At 36.8% G+C, this 22,063-nt stretch overlaps 1 protein-coding gene across 3 annotated transcripts in view; it reads left to right on the forward strand.

The window, feature by feature from the left end:
* The window catches only part of LOC131048650 (uncharacterized), a 66,358-nt gene that overhangs the window by 19,656 nt on the left and 24,639 nt on the right, over nucleotides 1–22,063 (forward strand). For 2 of the 3 annotated variants that reach the window (XM_057982688.2, XM_057982687.2), the window contains exon 5: nucleotides 16,788–16,952. The exons of the other annotated variant lie outside the window; for it this stretch is intronic. In XM_057982688.2, the coding sequence (XP_057838671.1) occupies nucleotides 16,788–16,952 (165 nt within the window). The remainder of the gene's footprint in view (nucleotides 1–16,787; nucleotides 16,953–22,063) is intronic. 3 annotated transcript variants of the gene reach the window in all.

A 22,063-nucleotide genomic window follows, 5' to 3' on the forward strand; every position in this document is an offset into this window, starting at 1 on the left:
TCTTTTGTACGGTAGTTAGTTGATACAATGACATTAAGGGAGGGTATTAGAATATTTAATTAGTATTTTAATGGTCATTATAGTAACTTTTTACTTTATTTAGTTTTCTATTTTTGGCTTCTATTTTTAGAAGTGGTTGTTTCTTTTTTAGAAACTTCACCGTGTGTAATCGCCTATTTAAACAGCTCTCTGACTGAATAAATTATAAAGTTATCCGATTATTTGAGGAATTAATTTTCATGGTTCAATACTTGCTCAAATTTTCTATAGTCTGAGGGCCTTTTCTTTCTCTAGAAATATAAGCTGAAAATGTATGTTGAATACATTGTAATTAACTTTGTAAACTTGAATGCACAGGCAGTAATTTGACATTACATTATGCCATTATATATAAACTGGCAAGTTCACAACAAATACAGTGACCATACAACAAATGCACAAAAATACAAATGACTACAAGCTTTTGGTAGATGCAACAAACCAATTAATTTAGCAATTTGAAAAACCTATTAGCTTGCTTAACTGCTCTATGATATCATGATATCTTATATCCACCCTTACGACCAAACCAGATACAATCCCAAGTTTCTCTCTAACTTAGGCAAAGTCATTGCATAGAAGTTCCTCCGAAGGTCTATAAATGGCCATGGAGTGTAATGTCCTCTTCTAGGAAGGAGGCTGCCAGTTTCCCAATAATCAACATACATTACTTAATATTATCATGCCTTAAATTAATTTATTAAACTAGATCACCATATTTATTCATAGTACAATTTATATTGGCTATATTCGAACCCCAATTCTTATTGAATGGGGATTCACTTGTCTAGGATGCGATGACATCAACTCCATAATTAGGCCCAGGTTTCAGGAACATCCGTCCAGACCACCCTTGGGGCTCACCTAATTTGGGATGGATTTACTCCGCCTCTCCCTAACAACACCACGCCTCTCCTATGGGGGGGAGCAATAGTAAGTAATTGGGCTATGAGTACACTAACTTCTAATGTATTATGATTAAATATGTAAACAATTGAAATTAAGTATGACTGTCATACATATTGCTGTCTATATTAATATTACTATTAAATTCTGTGTAAGAACATTATCAGGCTTCATATATTAAGCATACATATTAAACACATCTCCATGCATACCACCAAGAACAAGTATGTTACTGCCTGTAACTTAATGAGAGTTCTGATCTGATCTGATCAATGCTGATGTCACTGGATGCTTTTGATTCCTTTCCTTTATATCTCTAATGTGAGGGAGAGGTCACACCTCTTCATCATGTATGCCCTTTGGCAAGAGACACACCCTTTCACCATTAGCACACTTTGAAAGAGTGCAATTCTTCATTATTTCTGCCCTTTGAAAGGGACACAACCTTTCACAACCGGATCTGCACACCTTATTTAAATCAGATCTGCAATTTTGATTCCGAAATTATCCCCCTTCAAATGAGTTCTCTTCTCCCTTTTATACCTCATATTTGGGAGAGTCACAACTTATCATTTCATGCCTTTTGACCATTCATTAAATTTAATCAAATTTTTCATTAACTTCAATCAAATTTTAATTATATTTAATTATATTCCTTTATATTTTAATTTAATTTTAATTTTAATTCTTTAATATTTTATTTATTTATTTATTTTTTGATCGGTAAGGGGCACCTTCTAAGGTGTTGAATAACGCTTTTGACTGGAGCTATGAACCAGTGAGGCCACATTTTTGAGGAACCTCATCCTCAGAGATGTTTGGCAATAACATCCTTATATCTTCTTTGCCAACCTAATACTCCATGCTTGCTACGCGTAGGCGGCTCCTTATCTCTTTGTTGCTGCACGTAGGGATAGTCCACAACACTGCATGAATGGCGTGTGAGCCAAGCGGGGACCATCTTGCGCTGACATTTCCTTATGGCATTGTCTCCTTATCTCTCCGTCGTGCGCTAGCGTCGCCACCTCATCTCTCTGATGCATGTGTCGCTTCATTGTCTCTTCGTTGTGCTCTAGCCTTGCCACCTTATCTCTTCCTCGCATGCTTTACCTCCTTATCTCTTCGTTGTGCGCTTCACCACCTTATCTCTTCATTATGCGCGCATAGCTTGCCAGTCAACCTTGACAAGGCCGACATACACCTCCTCTAGCAAGCAGCGTGAACATCTCTCTTGAGCGCACACAAAGCCTCCTTTGACTGTCCATCCTGTGGGGTTTTGAACCCACGACCTCCCTCTCAATAGGGCTCGCAACAACCATTGCGCTGCGGGGACATCCCAAATATTTAAAATTTTTTTTTAATAATTATTATTACTATTTATTATTAAATTATATTTCAAACTGGGGACATTACATGGAGACATTCACTAATTGACATCTTCTACAATACAACGACCTCGTGATATACAAAACATGCCACCTGACATCTTCTATAATACAACGACCTCCTTGTGATATACAAAACATGCCACTTGACATCTTCTATAATACAACGACCTCCTTGTGATATACAAAATATGCCATTCTTTGAACAATTGGACTTGTAGAAGTTGAAATCCTAGACATCCTTTAATGCTTGCAGTCTTGTGGAAGCAAAAATGATTGATCTGTAATGTGGAAAACAAACTTTGTGTATATAGCATTTTGTTTGGTCATCCCATTGCTTGCGAGAAGTCAACAAACAATAGGAGGTCATTAATGTGGCGTGCAAGAGAAGTGAAATCCCATGGAATTTATGGAATGGGTGATTGTGAGCTTGCGTAAGGATCATTAGTAGTTAGAACTCAATCATTGCATTCATGGCAAATTGGACATCTTTATCATCCACCATTGAAATTGCATGTAGATATGTGCCTTTGGGATACACAATGGTTTTTTGGGTGGGAAAATTTGGTCATTAATGGCATTTTGGGAGACTTGGCTTGTGATGAAATGTAAAAATTTGATGTGGGTTTTACTTTGAAACTTGTAATGTCCCCTTTTTGAGATTACCCTAGATTTTGCCCTAGAATCAGAAGTTCAATTAAACAAGAGGTGTAATAGAGTTAGAATTTTAACTTTACCACTAAATGGAATAGGTCTTGCAATCATGTTAGATAACTTATAATTATTCTAATATTTCAATATGGGTTAGGGTAACATATAAATGCATATATATTATTACTTATTTCAATCTATTTAAATGAATCATTTAAGAAGACAAGAATCACTATTTTCATTCCCATTATCCACCACAATAGGGGTTGGAGAGGAAGCATGTTATGGTGCCCTAACTTCACCACATCTAAGCCCAAGAGCGCGGAGTATCCATATCGACCTCTTGGCCCCAAGTGGCAGGAACTCTTGCCCATTCAACATGAGGTAGGCTACTTAGAAGAGGAAGACACACCTGCTGACTTTATTGAGGTCCTCCCTAATCCTTACATGGTCGTTCATAAGAGATTTCAATAAATGAATGATTAATTTCTATAATAAAGGTAATTTATAGATCATATATGCAATAAAAAATTATTAATAGATTATCTTTTTATCATTATCTTGCATACCACAAATAAATAGGATCGCTATAGTCTGCAATATATAGTTTCTGAACTGATCAATCTATATGCTTGATAGCTGCTGTTTCGCAAACTGATCTCTTTTTTATGAGTACTGATTTGCTTGTATCAAAAGTTTTCAGGTTGTGTAATTTTGTGGTTTCAGTTCAAAGTCATCATCCTCGAGTCTTGTTTTGTACAAACTTGTCATGTATTGGTCAAAACTCAAAACCCAAAAACATTAAAATTTTGAAAATCATGTGGCTTCAAGGAAAATCATCACATGGACATGTTTTTAGTACCATTTTGAGTTATGTGACCAATTTTCATGAGGACCTAGTTCACCATTGAGGAGATTTTAATATTTGCATTTTTATGAGCCTATTTTTTTGAAAAATGTAAAAATCTCAGTCTTAATGTGTCGTCATGAATAAATTCCTTTGGGTTATGGTCAACTCATCCGTCTTAGTGTTTGGTGAAAATTTCAAGCCCAAACTCCTCTTAAGTCAAAAGTTATGACAAGTTTTAGAAAGAGGGCAAAAAGAAGTGAATAAAATTAAAGCTAAAATTAAATAAATTCACTTCTTTAAAATTAAAATAAAAAATAAAAAAATGCTGTGCAATCCAAATTCATAACTGGCAACTAGTTATGATTTTGAAAAGTCAAACACAAGAGGTTGTGGACTGCAAATTATGAAGTGGTAATGCGTAGTGAAATCCAAAATCACAACTCACAACTAGTTGTGAAATTCATAATCACAAATCACAACTACTAGTGATTTTGAAAAGTCAAATGTTAAGAGGTTGTGAATTGCAAATTGTAAATGCAAAGTGGTTATGCATTGTGAAATTGAAAACCACAACTCTCAACTAGTTGTGAGTTTCGAAAAGTGAAAACGAGAGTTTGTGAAAGGTGAAAAATGAATGCAGGATTAGTTGTGAACTGTACAATTTAAATGTAAATGAGGTTGTGAAATGGGTTTTCATAACTCACAACTAGTTGTGAGTTTTGAGTTTTCAAAACATAACCAAAAGTAGTTATATTAACTACTCAAAAAAATCAAATTTTGAAAAGATTTTGATCATTGTAAAACTCATTTCTGCAACCTCAACCTGCCTCTTCTCTACTCGTGTACAAAATGGAAGGATTTGAACAGGCTATAAGCAATCATCAAAGCTGGAAGGATAGAAGATTTTTGGAAGTTGTAACTGCTATTACACTGGTAATCACTCATTCAAGATGCAGAGACAAATCGCACTTACTGTTTGACTGAATGCTTTTAGGGTATATCATCTCATGGAGATATGATAGCAGCGTAAAGTACACAATCATGCCACATCATTCTCCTTGCCAAGCATTGAGATGGGAGCTTTGACAAATATGCGTGAGATTTGGTAGACATTCATGCAAAATGTTGAAGCAGATATAAAGCACGATATAAGGCAGGAGAAGTGTTTGACAAAATGCCTTAATGAAAATCGGTCTCGTGAAGCAGCAGCTGCCCTGTGAATGTGAAATGCAGAACCATTGACAATGTACCTGATGTATTTGACAGAGTGCTTTATTGAAATGTCATTGCATGATATGCACAAAACTGACTTTGTTGAAGAAACATTAGAAACTTTCAAGCAAGTGCAATCGGCAAGAATAAAGCCACAATTCCAAAACCTATGTTAGCACCCCGCGAGCTAAAATGGGAGTTTTGAAATAGGGTGTTGATGTTCATCAAAGTGTAAAGGATGGGGATTCCTATCCGATGTTGAAGCTCCAATATCCTGGTATACATGCATGCAAAATGTGGAAGTACAGGACGACATGTGAGATAATTTGACAAAGAACTTCAAGAGATGTCAAGACATTCCATGATCGAAGAAATACAAATGTGGAAGCATAGACAATGAGCACTGAACTCCTTGAGAATGAATCGAAATGAAATGCCATTGTATGAAATGTAATGAATTCAGTGATATGCACACAGTTGACTAATTAGAAGCCATACAACCAGATTCCATAAATTTTGTTTGCCCGCTTCCTATTAATAGTGTGGTTGGAATGTTGTGGTAGGCATACAAACAGATAAAAATAGACCATTTGAAGAACCCCTCAAAATGTTGAAATTACGGCCTGTGGGAGAATAAATGATGCACATAAAATATTTTACGGAATGTCTCGAAGTTATGTTGTCTTGTGGTTCACAATGATTGTAGGATGCTCACAAAACTGTATCAACTGTTTGATACAATGCCTCAATGAGATTTTATTTCATGCAATGCGTAGGTCATGGGACAGATAGAGAGTGGAATTGTTGATAATGCTTTAGAAAATCCAAGTGAAGGTAAAATATGGAAGCACGAGCAAGAACAAGGCATGAACCATTTGACAAATGTCTCAAAGAAGTGGTCTCAGCATGATTGAAATGCTCGAAACACAATCAGAATTGCCTGGTAGAGATGTGCACAAAATACAGAGGCACAGATACAAGATGGAAGCATTTGGATAGCGCGAGAACATGCGATAGACAGGTGTGAACCCGAATGCCACAACTTCTACCAATTTCTCCAAGTTCTCTGAGAGCTTAGCAACACCGTATGGTCATCTATCAAAATAGATTGGAGTACAAGTTCTTACCTGAAGGTGGAATCATAAAACAACGCTCCTGAATTGTTTGACAGAATGCTGCAAGGAGATGTCATTTGCAGGAACGAAAATGATTGCAGAATGTGCACAAAATGGATTTTGCAAAAGGGTTACAAAATGTTTTAAATAATTAAGCACTCTCTGAACCTTGCCATCATTTTCACTACCATGTAGAGTGAGGGATGTATAAAATGAAATGAACATCCAACAAAGCAATACAATGAAAAATATTTTTGTGCAACTATTATAGCTGGAAATTCCATGGTGAACATGTATACAAAATGTGGAATAAACACAAAGAAGGTGATAGATATTGAAAACTCAAGCACCGAAAATGCAATTATTATAGAAAGCAATGAATATGGAATCCTTATTCTGGTCAGTGCAATGTACTTTTGACATAATTGGAAGTAGCCTATTTCACACTCGTGCCAGAAATGGGGCATACATGTGTTTGGATGGTTTTTGCTTCCCACAGTGGAATGATTTATTGATCAATTGTTATACTTTGGAGATCCAAGCAGATTATACCAGGTATGATGCTTCTCATATCTGTTCAACACTCACTATGTAGAGAAAGGAACTAGCCCAAGTTACCATCTCTTGGTTAAGTTATGCCAATTCATGCGACCAAAGTGTCATCCTATATTCTCTAATGTGTAATTTTGGTACTATATTGCAACAAATCGCAATTGAGAAATAGATAAAGGTTGCCATGACTCATGTGGATGTCAAAAGCTTGATTGTTTGTGAACATGTGATTGATGGATTGGAAGATGACAAAAGGGGCATGCATATCAACTAAGGACTCGTCATAGAAGATAGATGACACAAGAATGGGAGCTTTGACAAAACACTTCTTAGCAAAGCATTGATAATGTCAACTCCAGTTTTTATAATGATCCTTCAAACCTCTTCTTGGAGACATAATGATCATGACATAAAGAAGAATATTGGGGTCACTTAGAATATTCTCATAAAATTTCACAAAGATGGAAATCTACCTTGGCTAAACCAATATCTTGCTTTTATTTTGAAGTTATGGACATTAATTTGCCTTTTTGTATAAAAGTGACTTACGTCACTTAATGTATGTAAAGGATAGAAAAAGAACCTTATTTCTAAAGTGATGATGTAAAACATAATAAAATAAGGTTCATCATTTTTGTATTTCAAAATGTAGTTAAAAAGCAGTTATCGGGTTGTTAGAAGGTGGTTATCCAATGAAACCTATATATACAAGGCTATTTCTATTGTAAAGGAGGGGGGACTCTTACAGGGGGGAAATTCTGGAGATTTTTCAGAGAAATTTATGATAACTTTTGGGTTTCACAATATGTATAGATGGGTTTTTGGAATTGTAGCATTTCAAGAAGATAATGAAGAATGCATTTTGGTTCGTTTGTTCTAAATTTGTTCATCTGTCATCATCACTAATTTCTCGTATGTCAAATTGGTGATCTCTTTATGCATATGTGCAAACTATTGATAATTTGTGCAATTGATGTAATGATACACAAACAAACTTTGGTATCTCAGTTTTAGTGTGTTGAAGTAGGTGATCTCTTCGTATGTCGAGATTCATCATCTTCTGTTCATTTTCATTGTGCATCTAAAACATATGTGCTTATAACCCCTTTGTAAATTTTATCAGTTATGGAATCCTATTTGGTCCTCGTATGTCTTCCAGTAGGGTTTCTGTTATTAATCTTCCTTTAGTTTTGTCTTGTCTACTTTTTGTACTTTCAACCTGAAAGTACACAAAAATCCTAAAAAACCCCCATCATACAAGGGAGCTGCCCCTCTCAAATGCAGAGGAAGATTATGGTTTCATCGTAATCTCTCCAACTGTTGGAAATGTTTGGCACTGCTCTTTGGGCGAATCGGGTCAGTTTCAGAGAAACAACCGCAATGACAAATCTGTTTACCAACAGTTAGTTAGTTAGTATATAGAATCTTTCTATTCAGTCTTTAGTTCTTGATCGTTTCTATAATGGAAAGATCTTTTGTTATTGCTTATATAAGGAGTATTCCTCTCCTTTGTTAAAACAACAATCAATTATCATTTCATTTGTAAGGTCGGTCCTTTACTAATAATTGTTCTATTTTATCCTGGTCGGTCCTTGCCTGGGCTTATTTATAAGGTCTATGATTTCTATTGTAAAAGCAATTATAATTCAAAGGCTGCAATTTCTTTTAGTCTGATAGGGGCATGACAACACATCAGCATGGTGGACTATTAGCCTATTTAGCAGGTTCCCATAGGCTAATAAGTTATGTTTAGGGGACTCATGATGACAGTTGATCTAGTAGTGACAACTGACAAGTGTTTCGTTGTGGTCAAGTAGTTGAGACTTGCACAACACCCTTTTCTGGAGTGATTTTGGGTTGTTTTCCCATACTATTTTTAGTAAGTTAGCCCAGGCATTGACTAAGCCAGTTGTCAATGTTACTATTTTTAGATTTGTCGGTGGATGCAATTATCTTGATATTTGAAATAGTTCAGTGCTTTGAATTTAAATAACGATAAGTTATAAAGTTAGATTAAAATTATTAAATATTTAACTTCAACATTATTTTAATTAATTTATTTGAGGACTATATGGGTGCCCAAATAATAAAGTAAAGTGCAAATAATTAGCAAATGGGGCCATATTGGAATGGGGGCCACTTTATGGGGGAGACATAAGGATTCAAAATTAAATTGAAAAAAGACTCCTTGGTTGGGGGTGTGGGTTTTGGGAGGCTATTAGAGTGAAGTTTGGGAGCTCATTCGTTCATGCTTGGATTTGATAATTTGGAAATCTCTCTGCTGGTTGAACTTGTTCATCTGTGGCTTTGCGAGGATGATAACACTTGCAAAGAGCATCTTCTACGTTAGTGAAAGACCCGATCTCGGAGATTATATGGTGATTTAATACAAAGATCACGACTGGGCTTCATTGTGGAGTTATACTTCAGTTTGTACAGAGTTTATTATCATATCAGACTTGTGAGAGGTCGATTAGAGAGTGTTTGAGAAGATTATTTTCTTTTGGTGTTTTCCATTGCTGGCCGTACCACCTTGGGAGTGGCATGAGGTTTCCGGAGCTGCCAGTTGAGGTTTGTCAGTGATTATTTGGCCTAAGAGAGGTGCCTAGTGTCTCTTCAGCACTTGATATTGGTTTTATTGACAAAGGAGACTTGTCCTGGTTGTGATGTCCATTTTGGTGAGTCTGCTGGAGCTGGTTGCTAGTACAATTGGTTATTAAAGTCAATTAGATTCTTTAGGTATGTTTGTAAATGGTTTTGTAATTCAAATTAATGAATTGGGTGGTTCTTCTTTTCATGATATATTGTAACTTTTAGTTCTAAAAGTAAATTTGTGATATATTCATTTCTGGATTTTCCTGGATATTGTTATTTTATTTCTTTATCAATACTACTGCAAGTGTGATTGTGCAAACAAAACCCTTTTTGTTGCATCTTCCGTCTATTTATCTAAACACACAAATATAAAAAAAAAAGAAAGAATAAAATGGGGTATATGTTACAGTGTTATCAGAGTTGTGTATCCTGCCATTCTGAAGGGTTTAGAATGATACAACATTGATATGTTAGAGTTTGAGCATTAGCCATATACACATCATTACAACATTTGTAGAAATAGGTCTTATCCTAATTTGGCTGCAAAAGAATAGAGGGCAGTAGAAGCACATAGAATAGGAAGCATGGGTGATAGAGATCTAGATGGAGAGCGTTTTCAGAACATGATGGATGCTCTTCTTAGAGGGCAATAGGGTGCGAAGCAGAGAGCACAAGGTACAAATCAGCGTCTAGGATAGCTGGTAGAACTTATGGCTCGTCAATTGGGTATGAATAATAACAAGAATAACAATGTTGGTGCAAATAATGGAGGCAACAATGGACCAGGAGGTAACAATGGTCAAGGATAAAATTCGGATCATAATGGTAATGCAAATGAACGGGCAAGAATAGTGACTTCTAGGCCTCTTAAGCCAATATTTCCACCTAGGGTTCAACCATAGGTTGATAATGAACCCCAGGTTACTGATTTACAGAATCAATTTATGCAAGATTGGACTAATGGTGGTCTAGAGTTTCAGGCTTTCATATCACTTAGGGACTATTTTGACAACATAATGAAGCATAGACCCTATGCTGGAGGTAGAACACAGGACTATGATTTGCAAAAAAAGATTGGGAAATTGATTCTTCCCTACTATGATGGTTCAGGGAAGACTTCAGCTAGAGCTTGGGTACAAAAAGTGGGTGCCTATTTTCTGCTAAATCCTATGCCAGAAGAAGAAGCAATCAAGTATGCAACAATACATCTGGATGGTATTGCACATGAGTGGTGGCGCCATAGTATGATCACTATGGGTCATGATTAGATCACGTTCTATGCTAAGTTCATGGAGAGACATATTGAGAGGTTCGACAAGAAGAATCCAGAATTGCATTTCCAAGAGTTAACTTAGCTACAACAGTGGGGTTCCATAGATACATATGTGGCTGATTTTCAGAGACTTTCAATATTGGTCACATATATTTCAGAGAGGAGGCTTATGGTTCTTTTCATGGATGGCTTGACGGATCCTTTGAGAGGTTGGATCAACGCACTCAATCCACCTATCTTGTAGGAAGCCATGAAGAAGGCTAGAGACATGGAGGCTTCTACTTCTAGAAGCAATTTTTAGTCTAAGTGATTTCCTCACAAGAAGAAATTGTGCTTTCAATGTGGGGAGCCTTGGAACCCATCTTACAAATGCAGTGTTAAGGCAAAAGCTAAGCAATTAGAGTACTTTTCAGTTGAAGAATATGCATCAGAAAAATCAGATCAGCAATTTGATTTGGAGAACAATGAAGAGGAAATCTCATCGGGAGAGTAACAAAAGAGTGATGTTACCATTCCCAACTCTTGAGTATACAAAAAGAAGCGTCTTTCTAGGTTAGAGGAGTATTGCAAGGGCAGTGAATCATAACAATTATTAATATAGGTGCTGCTCATAACTTCATTGATGAGGGTTTTGTGGCTAGAAGAGGACTATAAACAGAATAACATGATGGATTTAAAGTCATGGTAGTTGATGGGTACAAACTATCATGTACTTGTAAGATTTCCAACTTGAGCATATAGTTAGAAGATTATGAGTTTAAGGATGAGTTCTAACTTCTATGTGGTCAATATTGGGGATATTGATGTGGTCTTAGCCTCTTAGGGATGCATTGGATGCTATATCTTGTGGAGTTCTCTTTCAACTTGTAGAAAATGGAAATGAAGTTTGAATCCAATGGGAAGATGATAGTGCTCAGAGGATTATCAGATGGGAGTCCTAGAGTTGTATCCCTCAAGAGGATGGAGCATTTGATCAGACCTGATCAGGTGGAGTGGGCAGCAGAATCTCTTATCATGCCTACAGTCACAAATCAGCAGAAGAACAACTACCATCTCGATATTGAGAAGGAGTTATCTGTAGTGGCCTACCCTGTTCTGCACTAAATTTTTTGCACCTTTCCAACACTCAGCAAATGATCATTTCGTCTGATTTGCCAATGAAAATTAATTGGTTGCTTGCATGCATGGACCGTTTCCAAGTTTGCAGGTTTAATGATGTTTGAACATGTAATGGTTTCAAACAGCTTTGCATTCATAAATTAAACAATGGAGCAGAAGATAAAGAGAGAGATCAATTACAAGCAACTGCTACTATTGAAGCAGAAATTTGCAAACCATAGACACAGAAATTTCTGATCTTATCTCAGAGTTACAATAACTGAAAACAGAGATCTCTGACCTTAGTCTCATGATTCTAGGATTGGAAACAGCAAATTACATCAACGCTCCCTCTTGTGAATAGGCATTAACAGTGCAGTTGACTGTAGCTCTGAAGGTCACTCCACATGCCAAGGTCTGATTTGTGTCTCTTAAATTGTCACAGGAGATTCCACCTATGCCCATCAATGAGTAATGCACAGTTTTCCAACAACTGAAAGTCCAATGATCCGATTTAGAGATCAGCAAACTACTAATAACAGTCGACTTACTGTAGCAATAACAGCAATGTAGAATTCTGCAAATATTTATTTATAATGATGGGAATGGAAGCCGAGGCAGCAAATATAACTCCAAGGTTTCTTATCTCATGCCAAGATTCACAAGGAGCAGAGACACGCCGAGCCAAGAGTATAGCCTCCACGCATCAGGAAAATGAAGTTATGCCAATAACAGAAGCTCATGCCAATACCAAGAGTCTGCGCCTTTGAATTATCTCACACCAATGTTTCTTCCAGACTAATATTTATTCAAACTCCAAATTTTCTTAAGAGAATGAGCAATATGAAACCTGAGGATCGCAGCAGTAATTTTTCCACACCAAAGCAAGAGTCTTCACACCAGATAATCAAGGGAGAGAACCCTAGAGAGGCCCATAAAAGGGAAAACCAAAGACAAAAATACAATGTTGTTGGTGATACTAACACATAGTCAAGAAAATAATCAAATACATGTAAATGTATGTATGCATGTATGTATGTAAGTATAAATTTATATAGTTACATACATACATAATACATATTTATACATGCATACACATATACATACATATTTAATTACAGCAAGGGTTTAGAAAACTGAGAAGGAAATGAACATCAAGGAAACAATAGAAAGGACATTTTCTCAAGACAACAAAATAGTAAGAAAGTAAGAGTGTTGGCCAAATTGAACATAATGCATACATACAATGCCAACAACATTTAGAGAAAGAACATCTTTGGTGGTAGCTCTGTCAAGGTTATATAAGTTATGTAAAAAGAAGGTAAAACAATGCATTTGAAATAAGGGTGAACACCTTATTGTGTCTACAAGCATCGAACACTCGAGAACAAGCAGGAAAGAAAGAAAGTTGAGATGGCTGAAATGGCGAGGAGTGGGGAGCATTGAATGATTTTGTGGTCAAGAATGGCGAGGAGTGGGGATCATTTAATGATTTTGCATGCATAAACCTTTGAACATTTCTATCAAGTGTGGTTCCCTTAAAATATAACCAAATTTGTAAAACCCAGTAGGGAGAACAAGAACCCCAAAGAGCATAAGTTGAGGAGTATTGGAGAGATAGGAAAATCTCGTGAAGTATCATAGTCCAAGGTTGAAATGTAGGAGTCTTCGGCATCATCATCGATCATAGTGAAAGGACCGATACAAGATTTGATAGTGCCCATTGGGGAGATCATCGATCATAGTGAAAGGACCGATACAAGATTTGATAGTGCCCATTGGGGAGATCATCGATCATAGTGATGGGGATTCTAAGAGGAAGCATCTCGCTCCTAGAATCACACTTAACACCAAAGGCAAAAGTAACTCATATAGTAGTGAAGAAGCTTGTAATATGCCTTTGTCCTTGTGGTTAGAGGGGAGACCAAAGAGGAGTAAATCTATGTCATTTGGAAGGAGCTAAACTATGCTATTGAGAAGAAGTAGAATCATGTTGTTGAGGGGGAATGTGTTGGGGCAGAATTTGTGAGAAATGTTGTCTCATGTGTATTTATGTCTGTGTGAAGGAGCAATTTTTAAGAGTTATTTAGAGACACAAGTCTCCTAGATGGGCTAGAAGGAGGAGGTGATCAACTTATTATCTCTTGGATACCTGGAGATCTCCTGCAAGGATCTATGTCAAGGGGTGACAACCTCCCATATATGGCATTGCTGGTTAGGATATCTAAAGAAAGTAGCAAGAGTGTTGCTTGAGTCCTTGTAGGGGTAGCAATATCTCCGTTAGATCTCATAGTAAATGAGACATCTCAAGAGAAATGCTCCTTATTCTCCACCTCTTGGAGGGAGCAAAGACAAAAGATCCGGTCTTGGCGAAGAATATGGTGATCCATCTCAGCTTGTAGCTTGTGGGAATGAACCTTTGGTTGGCCAAGAGGAAACCTCAGGCCAAGTGACCAATGATGTTGGAGTTAGTGAGGACAACATAAGATGCCATCTTCCACTTCTGAGAAATGCTTAGTGCAAAAAGAAAGCTTTGGGTTTAGTGGCATAGTGAGTCTATACATCCACCTAATGTAACAGATTCACTTTTGCTCTTATCCTCAGCAGAAGTTACATACAGTCTGCACGCTCTGGTATGTAATGTCTAGATGCCCAAGTCAAAATTGTGGACTTGGCTAACTGCTCCTGCGTCGTAACTCGAAAACTCTTTTGTTATGTCTTGCTCTTCACTCCTAGCAACATTTGCATGCTTTGATCCCCTCTGGTGTGCCATATTACTCATTTTTTTTTTCTGGTAATTTCTCTTAACTAGTCTGGACTCATGATAGTAAATATATTTATATTTAATCTCTTTGATATATTTCTGCCTTTGAAGGAGTTGTTTTGTGAATTGCTGGTGTTGTGCTTGTGTTTTCCTTTGATCGGCGCTCTGAATGGATTCTTTGTATTGTTTGAGATTGATGCTTCCCTCTGGTTCTTCCTCCACTACATTTGCAAAAGAAGTGTTGATAACTTCTTGAAGCCAAGTGTAAGTCTCCACAATTAGATTGTAGGGATTCAACAAAAGAAGCGTAGGATGTTCGCAAAACTTCATAAGACTGTAGCTACTATAGCCTCAGCATACTCTGATTTATTAGCATACAGTTGGTAACTAAGATGCTTAAAGTTTCTAAAAATATTCAAAGTTAGATACTCCCTGTAACTTAGAAGAAAACAAGAGATTCTTGATACTATGCCTGCCCAATTTCTGCCAAAATTCTGATGTCTGTTTCTTGTTCTTTAGGTTTACCCACAATAATGGTGCCGAATTTGCATTCATAATGATCAGGTTCTAATTCACCTGCAACTGACAATTTTAGAAGCATTAAAGCTTCCTTATGTATCCTGTCAAAATTTCAGGATTGTGAACGGGTTTTTCTTCTTTATTTAACACAATCTGATTGAGGTTGTTTTATGACTCAGTAAGCTATAAAATTTTCTGGTTACTTTTTGAGACCTGGGCAAAACTAAGGATTGTATATTAGCAAGCCATGGTTTTAACTCCCAATGAATGCTGCTGATGAGAGGGATTTTTGTTTACACCTTTTCAATGATCTCAAACACTAGAGAACTTGTACGTAATGAAGATTATAAAACCTTACCTAGTGGACCCTTTAAAATGTGTTTTGATCTGTTGTCAAAATAAAAGTCGTAATTAGAATTTTAAACTAATCTTCCCTTCCCTTGATTAAAAAATCAAACAAAAATATTCCATAAGATAAAAGCATTCTAGTACACTTTAGATTTCTTATATTTATACTTACCATACAAAAAGGATGTGCTGGGCAAGTGGAGAATTCTTTAGATGTGACTCACTGGAGAAGCAAATAAGACAATTGACTATGAGATACCATTGCAAAATTATACACACTCCGTGCAAAGCCAATGCGTTTCATAAACACCTGTCTCATCAGTGGGCATTGAGCCATTCACACCTTCCTGACAGCATCTTCACACACGTTGCTGCTATGTTTCTACCTGCTGTTTGCTTTTGCTACTGTTCATCTTTTGAGGACAGTTTCTGCCTCCTGACAAAATGTTGCCTATCTCATTAACCCCACAGATTTTCTCTCCCCAATTTTCTGTTATTGCACTTTACAGTACCCTGAGAAAAGGCTTACAAAAGTCTTACATGAACCAAAGGGGCAGTATACAACGGCAAGGTAAGTGGATTCTGTCTCACACAGGAAAAGCAAATGAATGCCTTTGATACCATATAAGCTTGAAAGGCACAGGCTGATGCGTAAACATGGGGGAGATTCCTTACTGTGCTAAAGAACTCTTCAAACGGTAACACCCTAGCAAGAACTCTAAAACAGTCTAAACCACTTACAATAGTATCAAATGAACATAGACATGCTCAAATCAAGGAAGTGCAGATCTTCACACACATGTGGAATAACAAATGTAAATATGCATGCAAATTGAACACATATACTGCACTAAAGAAAACTTAGGGCAAAAAATCCATCTCTAGAGGTCAATTTACTCTCTACTCTACTATCGAAAAGATGGTTCATATGTTTACAATGGTGCTAATGAGCTCACAAAACAGGTTTAGAGCCTCTTTACACCTATACAACATTCTCACCTCACTCAGGCTTGCATTCAAATTTGCAACTGTAATTAAGATGGAGTACAACCACTCTACAGTGAGAGTGAGCCTCTTTCCAAACATGTGAGGATGGAAAGATCAACCAAATTGAAAATCAAACGCGAAAAACGTTGCAAATTCTACTTGCTGCTTGTTGTAGAGGAGCGTTAGCCACTTTCAGAATTTTGGCACCACTTTGGCCCATTTGCTTTTACCACTTGAGCTTATGCCATGTAAGTTCTGTAGGATGCATATTTTGTTAAAAGTACAATTTTGGAGAAAACTTCAATGTAATACAAAACATGTCAAATTATTTTCTTCCTTTCTAAAGGGATACATGAAGCTAAGTAATTGCAATACGATTTTGTTCACATTCTGATTTAAGCATTTGCGTTTTTTGCTGGATTCTTCATAGGTATTTTGATTGTATGATTTGCATAGTTGAGCTCTTTATATTCTTGCTATGGAAATTTTGCAGGGGCAGGTCTTGACACTTGTGGAATATGTCTTGCTTCTTTACCGTGCATTGCTTCCAACTCCAGTTTGGTATCGTTTCTTTCTGAATAAAGAATATGGAAGCCTTTTCTCTTCTCTGACCACAGGATTGTACCTTACTTTCAAGCTGACATCAATTGTGGAAAAGGTAACTATATGATTACAGATTACATTATAAAGTAAAAATAACTGTTACATTGGTAATATGAAAGATGCAGATTGAAAAGTCAAATGCCTTGTGAGCAATTTCTGTGTTGGAATCAAATCCAGAAAACTATCTGGGTCAAGTGTTGTTAGTATAGCTTATTGGTGCTGTGTCAAAACCACTTGATTGTCTGCCATTCCTCCCATTTTAATCCATTCCTCCATCTGTTTACTGGATTTCTGCATAGCGTCATGAATCTTTTTCTAGTTTTGGGGCTATATAGATGCTCTCTGTTCTACTATCTGGCGGTTTTCTGCCCTTGCATCTCAATCAATTGTACCTTTACCTTATGGCTTCTGTTCCACGATCCTTCCACTTGAGGGTCTTCCATTTGTTTGGATTCTGGAATTATGACCTGCTCTGTCCTTGAACCAAGATAACTGTGGCTATGTTTCTAGTCTATTCTTTGTCCTGTCCTACTGTGGTAGGTTGATTTTAACTCAACAAACTTATACCAATAATAAAAAAAAAAGGTTCACTCCATTGACCATTACTATCCATGTCATCTTCTGCAAAAGAAGGTATATGACTATGAACTTGGATCGCTTTTTCTAGATCCTGGATAGGGTGATTAGAGAACTTTTTCCTTGCTGGTTATTTTACTCATTTAAAATTAAAAATACAAAAGAATAAATATAAAAATTAATTAAAACATAGAGCAATAGTCTGCAAAAAATCATGATTTTACCCGATTAATCTTGAATCTTGAATCTTGGAGCCAGCCAATTTCCCTGAAAAAATCCTGATTCACGAAAAAATCGTTGACCCAAATTTCAATGGTTTTTTGCATTTAAATCATGTTAAAAACCCTCAAAAATGACAAAAAAGTGAAAAAAATATTGTAAAAACTTGCAAAACTGTAGAAAAACTTGTGAAATTATTGAATTGCTTAGAAATAGGGTTGATCCGAGATGGAATCAAAGTCAATGTGAAATTATTGAATTGCTTAGAAATAGGGTTGATCCGAGATGGAGTCAAAGTCAATGTGGAATCAATGTTGAAAAAGTTTGTTATTTTGTCCATTTTTGGGGGGTTCATCATTCCCCTCACTTCACTTGTCCAAACCCAAGAGCTCAACGACCCAACAAAGGCAAAAAGCCTGCAAGCTCAATGGCCCAGCAGGGGTTTGAACCTTGGTGGCTGCCTCACCAGTGGAGTGTTTCTACCACAACACTAATATTTGAAGACATTATATATATATGATATTTAATTTATAATTGATGTAGTTAATTTTTTCTCAAACAAAGACATACAATTCATTATGTGAGCAATATATCCAAAGTGCTCCACGAAATAAATCTGAATCACACCAAACAAGCTTACATAGTTGTAATAAAAGAGCCTCCAACACACAATCATTAAAATTTGTCTCTACCTAAAATAGTTGTTACAAGCTAGTATTAGAATAATATTGTTTATTATTAATTAATGGTCAATTATGTATCATATTGTAAATAATTAGATTCTTTCTATTTACGATTGTTTCTTATTTAGAAACATCGTCTTTGTAATTCTATAAGATCTTTTCTATCTTTGTAAATAATTCATTAAGTTTTTTAACAATTACTTGTTCGTAATATGGTATCAGAGCGGGATAGATACGAAAAATTGTTTTTCGAATGAAATTTTTTAAAGAAATTTGAAAACAATTTTTTCTCTGAAATTTTTTCCCGTCTTGCTTCTAGGTGGATATTTTTTGAAAATCGTTTTTTGCCGAGTTGAATTTTTGCTGGGTTGTGTCTTTCTACTCGCGATTTTAAAAATCATGTCTTGTTCTCTTTCTGTTCACGGAGGTTGTCTTCTACGATTTTATCTGCGCGATCCGCCATTTGCAAACTTATAAACCCGCGACGCCTTGTTTTCGCGACGGGATTTCTGAGATTTTTTTGGCGGCCTGTGATCCTTCTTTCAATTCGACACCTGAGTCCGTCGGTTCTTCGTATTCTGCGTCTGTCTCTTGCAAGTATCGCAATTCTTTGACCGCGATTTGTTTTATGCATGCATGCGAAGTCGGTTTTGTCCCGCGCAATGTCATTTTTTGCATGCGAATTTCCATGCGACTTCTGGTATTGTCTTCCGACGGCGGCTTCTTTTTTGGGCGATTTCTTTTGCTTCCATGCTCTAGGGATTTTTCAGACTCTCCGTATTTTCGGTGGCTAGTATTCATTTTTTTTTGGGTCTGCAGAATTTTCCATGATCTAGGTTTTCTTTTTGCCAACTAGGGTTTCTTCGAAATCCTCTGATTGTTTGGTCGGATCCAGATTTAACCTACATATTCTTTGTGGGTTTTTCAAGAAGTTTTTTGGGTCTGCTAGAAATTTTACCTTGGGTTCCGTGCCAACCATACTTCATTTTTTCGAAGTCTGTACCTAATTCTGCCTTTGTTTCAGTTTCATGCCTTTTCAGATTTCTCATTTTCTGTGCATTGGGAAGCGTGCAAGATGGCATCATTAACAAACTTAATGTTGGAAGGCAGTCAGAGATTCAACAAGAAGAATTATAACACCTGGAAGCAGCACATGCTGACAATCTTTGAATATCATTGCATTGATTATCTTGTTTTGGGAAAAGAGTCTCGTCGCACCACAGCTGGATTAGATTAGGACAAGTTTGATGATCGAAATCGAGAAGCCGTCATGCTCCTTAAGCTTTCTGTCACAGATGACCAGTTGCCTCAGATTCCCTCTGGCAAGCCAACATCAGAAATTTGGAAGCATCTTAAGGAATTGCATGAGACATCCGACAAAAGCCGAGCGTTCTTTTTGAAGAACTAGTTGTTCTCCATTATGATGGATGAACGTATTTCCTTACACGAACATGTCACGAAGATTAAGGATATTCGAGATCAGCTCGAAGCTATTGGTCAGAAAATGGAGGAAGAGGATATGGTAGTCATCACCTTGAAGAGTCTACCAAAATCCTATGAGCACTTCATCGAAACTCTCAACATTACCTCAACGAATGTTGATCTGAAATTTCCAGAGTTGTGCACCAAACTTCTGCAATAGGATCATTGGAAATAACAATTTGGTAGCAATTCCACTTCGTCCTCCTCAGAGCAAGCCTTTGCAGCCAAATCCTTTCACAAGGATAAAGGCAAATTTCAATCATCTCAATTATCTTAGCAGAAGGGCTCCAGTCAGTCTCAGGATGGTTCGAAGAAGAAGGTTCAATGCAACTATTGCCACAAATATGGCCACATGATCAAGGATTGTCGCAATCGGATAGCTTCCGAACAACGAAAGCAGGGAGGGTAGAGAAACAGGAATTAACCAAAATCGCCAAGTTTGGCGAGTCCCGACTCCCAAACTCGGGTGACGGCATGTAACTTTAAGTTAAAAAAAAAACACAACTTCTAATATGTTTTGAATTGATTTTTTTGGTTTATATTATGCTTTGAGCCTAAAAGTGAACTTCATTTCATTCATTTGGCAAAATAGGAGGAGAAAGGTGAGTTATGAGGAGAAACAATAGAAAATTAACACCCGACACCTGTATAAAATAATAAAAGTGTTTTGGTCTCGCGGGGTGTTGCCTGTCAACCCCGCCTTGTATCGTGACAAGGAGTGTGTCGGGGGCGTTGCCCCTTGACCCCAACTTGGGGCGTTGCCCCCAAACCCTTGTCGTAAAATTAGGGGGGAAATTGCGTCTATAAAAGTAGGGGAATTTTAACCTCCGAGTCTGATTAGGCTCCAATTCCATATAACAACATATACTTTCATTTGGTGCATCAAGAGTTGGAAAGGAAGAGTTTGCATCTCATTTGATCATATGATGACATGGATTTTTTATTCCATGAGTTTTGTAATATTGTATACATTTGACAATATTTATATATCTATGTTTGTTATTTCCTTCAGCTACAATTTGTGTTTATGCTTATGTGATTGATGTATACTTGTGTATGTAATCAAATTAGCTTCTATTTGATGATGTTATTGTGTCTTTAAGGTGTATTTAATAAAAGGTGCATGAAACAAGTTTTAAATCTTTAAAAAACTCTAAATTTCTTCAGTTTTTCACTTTGCCAAGTCAGCTGAGTCTGAGCCGAGTTTTGACTCCTAAGTCCTAGTCCTGAGTCGAGTCAGCCTCGCTGAGTCTGAGTTGAGTTTGAGTCGAGTCCGAGTCTCGTTTCTTTGAGGGAGGGTCTCAGCCTAAAGCCAATGTCGCTGAGCACACAGAGCAGAAAGAGTTTGCCTTTTACGCCTTCGTGGCTAAAACATTTGCAGACCATGTGAAATCTTCTGCTTGGTTATTGATGGACTTGAAAAGCACTGAGAGGGGGGGGGGTGTGAATTAGTGATACCAAAAATAACACAACTTCAAACACTAACCGGTAGACGAACTTAACCAAGCATTTAAACAAAATACATGCTAACCAAAATGAAATAACAACATCCACATAAAGTAGAACATCCACCATAACACAAGTGTTTATACGTGGAAAACCCAAATAGGTAAAAACCACGGTGAGATGGAACTCACAAGTTAACTATCTGCAGTAATAGATAATTGACCGGTTATGGTCTTACAAAGTGCTCTGCTAGGAGCGAATCTTGTTAGAGATCCCAAGCTTGATTAGAAGCTTATACCCTGTTAAGAGTACTACCCTGTTAGGAGTAACCTCGTTGGAGGATTTGGGAATCCAAACTAATGGATCACCTTGTTAGAGGATTTTGTACAATGAAGCTTGTTAGAGCTTACCCGGTTAGGGGATTTGATTTTGTTGTAATGATTAGAAAACAACAAGAAAGGTTTGATCTGTTCTGAGTAGCACAAGACTTGCTTGATCAGATCATTCTAAGTACATTCAACACTGCTCTTCATCTTAACACTTATCGCTCTTCAACAAAAGCTTTCACACTTTATGCATATCAGTATTCGCATAAAGACCTCTACTATATGTGTTCTCTCTCTTACTAAGATGTCTTTAAATAGACATACAAATCTTATGTCGGCCATAGGAACACAATTTCCTAGGTGCAGTGTATCTAGACAAGTAAACATAACTCATCACAAAAATGATTGTCAAGAAAACGGTGCTGGTAACTCAT

This window comes from Cryptomeria japonica, chromosome 1 (assembly GCF_030272615.1).
Source record: "Cryptomeria japonica chromosome 1, Sugi_1.0, whole genome shotgun sequence".
Taxonomy (NCBI): Eukaryota; Viridiplantae; Streptophyta; class Pinopsida; order Cupressales; family Cupressaceae; genus Cryptomeria; species Cryptomeria japonica.